The following is a 5,499-nucleotide window of genomic DNA, read 5'->3' as shown; positions in this document are numbered from 1 at the left end:
TGGATCCTATCAACACGACCTGTGTGTGTGTGTGTGTGTCACAGCCTTACGTTTGTGCTTCCTCTGAGCCTCGGGGCTCCATGGTTGTCCAGAAACTGTTAAAAGTCATCAGTGAGTGTCACTGCTGCACTGAGTGACATGTTCCTTCATCGCCATGAGCACACATGCACTGGACTGTATTTGGAGCTGAAAGTAGTTACGTTTGTTAAAAACTACAGCGCCCAGCTGTTTTAGGACATCACTGGGCCGTTTTAAACATGACACTATATCTTTGTGACCTGTTTCTAAAGATTTTAAAGACACTAACATACTGTTGGCTTGGGTCTTGTCATGGGATTTGTTGACAACAGGGAAAAAAACAGAATAACTATACGAGTCCTTTGACAATCAAACGATGAGCCGTTAGTGTTGTGCCAAGTCCTGATGACAGTGGGCTCAGTGTTAAAGCTGGAGACAGCAGCAGGTCATCTAACACTTTGTCAAATCCACCACAGGAAGTGTTTGCATCAGTGTGTGTGTGTGTGTGTGTGTGTTTGTGTGTGTTTGTGGGGTGGGGGGGCACGAAATTGGGGGTAAGGTGTGATCAGTCAGACTTTAAAATCAAAAACAAAACTAACTTAATGACACACCCAGTCACTTATTTCTTGCTGCGCAGCCGTTTGGACTGTCGTGGAAGGTCTGAGCTCTTTCTGGTGCGTTTGAGTGACGACCCCCCCTCACCCGCTGGCTCTCTGGCTAGATAGGCTGCGGCCACACTGCCACTCGCCAACACAGTAGCCGACGCGCTGGTAGCAGTGGAAGACACGGCAGCGCTGCTGGATGTGGAGGGGACGGCCGTGCTGGGCCGGGGTCCTCCCATTGCAGCGGCACTGCTGTCCATCAGTTCACGGAGCTTGTGTTCCAGCTCTGCAAGGCGGGCGTTCTGCTCTCCAATCACCTGGGTCTGTTCCAACAGCTTCTGCTCCTGATCCTGCAGCTGCTTCTGCTGCTCCAGCTGCTTGACCCGAATTTCCTGCATCTCCCTGCGCAGTACCGTCATTGACGCCCCGTTCACCTTCACCTGCTGCTGCACCTTGGTCATCTCAGAGCGTGATGGTGTGTTCTTGGCCAGCAGGGACATAGTGGTCAGGGAGGTAGATGGACCTGCCACTGAGGGAACAGGACAGGGGGTTAGAGGTCGCAACCTGTTTGCTTAAGTTAGAAGCACGGAAATCGAGAGAAAAAAAAACAACAATTCATCAGCCAGGCAAGGTGCTCTGCTACCGAAATGCTCCCGGTAGGATATAAAGCCAGATGGAGGACAGAACCAAACCAGAGCACAGCCAGAGTGTGATGAAAACATGCCCAGTGGGATTTCAGGGCAAGGAGCAAGGGGACCTAAACCACACCAAAAGGGATGCACAACACCAACTAAAAATGTATTTTCCTTTTCATTTATCCATCAGATGAATCAATAAATTAATTGGATAGTTTATCAAATGAATTTCCCCAAAATCACTTATAAATACCCAGCACAACTTGTGAGACCCAAAGACGACATTGTCCAATGCCCTGTTTTATGTGACCCTCCAGAGCCGAAGACATTCAAAGTGCCCTGACATAAAACAGAGGAAGGAGACCGTCACTGTCAGGTCTGACATTTCTGGATTCACCGATGACCAAAACAGACGCCTGTCTCATGAACTTTTAACTATCTGCATGCAGTACATGTTTCTCCACCCATGAGGAATCCAATATGTGTCAGCGATGCATCAACAGCTGCAGCTAACACAAGAACCAAGCAGAAACCTGCAAACCCAGTGGCTGTTTACAGTGTCGAGCAGGTTATTCATGTGAACCGTGTGGATGTAAACAGTTTTGAAAAAGTGCTGCCTTACACAACAAATACCTTTAAAGTCACTCCGGAGGGCTTCATTGGCTTAGCAAATCTCTCACATTTCCCCTAGCTGATGGCAGTTTTGTATCTTGTGACCTTTTTCAGTCTGCAGGTCTGTGTAAAAGCACAACTGAAACACTAGGATAGTGTGTTCAAACCAGTCGTGTGTGTGTGTGTGTGTGTGTGCTAAAGCAAGGGAGCAGCCTGTGGCCATCATGTCCACATTTTCCCATTAGAAAATGAAGAGTGAGAAATGGTCAGTGTTTCACATCTGACTAACCCAGCGGTGGCTGAACCCAGATATTTACTCAGTTGGTATTTAGAGCCACTGGCCACACCAGACTGACACAAAATACACAAAGCAAAACTCACACAGTGAAACAGAAATTTAAAAGGGGATGAAATACATCTGTGACTCATCTTACTTTGCCACTGATTTACATTGTGATTCAAACAACAAGAGCTGCCATTTCATTCCATCCCGTTATAGTCTTATTGAGAGCAAAAGTACGACTTCTGCAGAGCAAACTCATGTCCGTTACCTGGTGCAGAGCCAATGAGGCGGCCAGAGAGGTCGGCTCCCGGCAGCTTCTTCTTCAGGATGGGGACGATCTTCTCATCAAAGTACTCCATGGCCATGGAGGAGATATCCCTCAACTCCTGCAGAACCTCATGAGCTCGCTGAGGGGCTCGAGTGGAGTTAACATAACGCAGCACGCGGTAAATCTCATCTATCACCTGACAACACACAACAGCACAAATGAGACAGGAAACCAGAAAATACACAGCAGACATGACAGGCTGATGGCTTCTCTACACCCTGGTCATCCCGGGGGCCCTCTGCTGGCCAGCTATGACGCTGGCAATCAGCCACTCCAGCTTTATGAGAGTGCATGGGCAGCTGCAAAGCTGGCGTCAACACTTAAAAGTCAACACATGCAGCATTTCAAGTGTGCTTATGTGGGGAACATGTTAAGCTCACAGTGAGTCAGTCTAACAGCAGGGGTGTGGCAGGAGGCCACAGGGCTGCCTGGACATAAACTCAGCGATTCTTTCTTCACCACACCTGACGTGGGGCAGTCCATTGGTCAAACAGTGCCCCTTGATGCCCCTCTGACACAGGACACCACAATCTGAACGTGCCTGACCACAGAGGGACCTGGGTTTGTAGCATCATTGACAGAGTGATTACAGGCAGCTGAAGGGAAACCTCAGCTTCCAGGTGCAGCAGTTTCAGGAGGAAGAAAATCACATTCAAAACCACACGGACATTTAGAAAAATTAAAATGTCACCTGACAGTCGTGCAGTTCACTCATTTGTCTAGACAGGGACGGTTATACAGTGTCACTGTGGATTCAGTATTTCTGTTCAAGCAAGGGGCCTAAATACCTAACAAAGACTACAGGAGGAGCACGGTGAACATGGTGAGAGAACATCAATGGAAACACTTTGATAGTAATGTCATTTCAAAGAAATCCATAACTGATCTTATTATCTTATAATAAAAATAAATCTTACAGTATTCTCGAAATTGCTGTGAATAGTAAAAAGATGAGGAGACGCCGGCATATTCTCGATTCAGATCAGAACACAGGAAACAGATCTGAGCGTTTGGCCACTGGGAGCTTACTGCTGTGCTGAGGAGAAGCCATGTCTGTCATACCATCAAAAGCAGCTGAGCTCACCTTTCCAGGGATGAAGCAGCACAGGTTGGAGTCCACATATTTCATGAAGGTCATGTTGAGCAAAGAGAGGCGTGTCTCCACCGCTGCCAGGATGTCAGCATGTCGGGCCAGTGAATGGTTTCTCCTCTCTGACTCTCGCCTAGACACAATCCACAGAAACACACTGATGAAGACAGCTTCCACAGCTTCCCACTGATAAAAATGCTGTTTTCCATCATTTCTAACTGCTAGTTGTAGTTTTGACACATGGATGCCTGTCCTGAGCTGTAGCACTAATCACCCCTTCCACCAGCTTTAGTTTGGATGCATTGTGATTCCACTTTAAAGATTCAGCCAACATGCCGGCTGCCAGCTCAGTAGTCCACTCTACACCACGCTGCTCACGGTGTATTCTGCAGAGAAGTCTATCCCAATGTGAGCCAAAGCTCAGATACACTGAAGGTCCTGGCCGCCCGACTAGAACACATGTCCGACTGCACTGTGAGCCAAACAAACTTCGGTCACGATGAGACACATTCAAACACACCTGGAATATGAACTGAGCAGCCACGTGGTAAGCTTGGCTCCAGGCTCAACCTCAACAGCAGCGAACACAATACATTTCCCCGCAGAGCTTGTGCTGGTGTGACACTGACCTGGGCAGCTGGGCTTTGACTTGCCTCTGGCACAGGCTGTGGTACCGCTCCACCTTCAGGAAGCCCTGATTGAGGACGCGCTGGCAGATCATGTCCATACGCTTGCACACCTGGAGACAGAGCAGATTAGACAGGTGGACAACAGTGTGTGTGAGTGCTGTACTGCTGCCCCCAGCGACACCACGCCCCGAGGAGCTGCTCCACAGACTGATGTGAAGGGACTGATGAGGCCACAGCCAGTGTACAGACACACCAAACAATGACTCCAACCAAGCTCACCAAGGACAAGCCCTCAGGGGACAGACAGCCCAGGAGCATCTCCACAGGGGCCAAACACCCCCAGTCCAGTGTGTGTGTGTGTGTGTGTGTGTGTGTATGCGTGCGTGGGTGTGTCTGTGCTATGGGGTGTGTGTGTGTGTGTGTGTGCGTGCGTGCGTGCGTGTGTGCGTGTGCGCGCTCGCGCGCGCTGCTGTGTCTCTGAACAGTGTAGCGTGTGCTGCTGTGTCCGTGCTTAGCTAGCGCTAGGCTGCCCTGCTAATGAGCTAAGAGCACGGAGAGCACAGCGGGCCATGGCTGCAGTTAGATGGCTGCACGCACCTTAAACGCTGCTTTTAATTCTAGTAAATTACTCGTGCGGTCGTCCACAGACGACCAGTGCATGTGTCTGGCACCAGCTTTGTTCTCCCTCTGCTTGGCTTGTTTTTGTTCTCCTTACCGAGCGCAGCAGGCTGATTTCATCGTAAGACAGAAAATTGAGAATAGTCTCAATGGCCACGATGGGCAGCCCCAACAGCGGGTTGTTCTGGTGCGGCTGGTCCGGCGGAGGGGTGGACTGTCTGGGTGACACCGCGTCTGAGTCCAAGGACCCAACACATCCATCAACTCTGTCTACGACGGCCGCCATCTTGCTTTGTTAAGGAGGAGGCGGAAGTGACGTTTCAAAGGGAAGCTAACGTGCCACTTCCCCCGAGCGGTAACAGACGTAATTTAGAGCAGAATCACCCAGAAACTGTAGTAAAACACATCGATGCACACGAATGAAGGACTGTCTAACAGACAAGCCCACAAAAACACGTTGAAGTCAGTTTTTGTACAAACTTGAGATTGTTTTTCTGAAAACAAAAAAAAAAGGGGGCTGATTCCTCAGGTGTCCCTCCTCATGACTGGGTGTGAACACTCACTAACAGGTAAAGTGAAGTGAACACATGCTCTGGTGGTATGTGGAGCTCATGACCGTGTTATTTGTGAAGTGTCTGGTGACCCCTCAGGGAATCACCTGTCTGCAAAGTGAAGCGTGAAATG

General features: G+C 49.4%; 1 protein-coding gene across 1 annotated transcript; it reads right to left on the bottom strand.

The window, feature by feature from the left end:
• Positions 1-556: 556 nt before the first annotated feature.
• fbxo28 (F-box protein 28) lies at positions 557-5,101 on the bottom strand. Its single transcript, XM_070841506.1, has 5 exons — positions 4,913-5,101; positions 4,198-4,307; positions 3,563-3,701; positions 2,419-2,614; positions 557-1,149 (listed from the first exon to the last, which is right to left on the bottom strand). The coding sequence occupies exons 1-5, from the start codon at positions 5,099-5,101 to the stop codon at positions 638-640; spliced, it is 1,146 nt and encodes a 381-aa protein (XP_070697607.1). The 3' UTR covers positions 557-637.
• Between the last annotated feature and the right edge of the window lie 398 nt (positions 5,102-5,499).

This window comes from Pempheris klunzingeri, chromosome 12, assembly GCF_042242105.1.
Source record: "Pempheris klunzingeri isolate RE-2024b chromosome 12, fPemKlu1.hap1, whole genome shotgun sequence".
NCBI lineage: Eukaryota > Metazoa > Chordata > Actinopteri > Acropomatiformes > Pempheridae > Pempheris > Pempheris klunzingeri.
The sequence above is the reverse complement of the archived record's forward strand: the minus strand, read 5'-3'. Positions and strand labels throughout refer to the sequence as shown.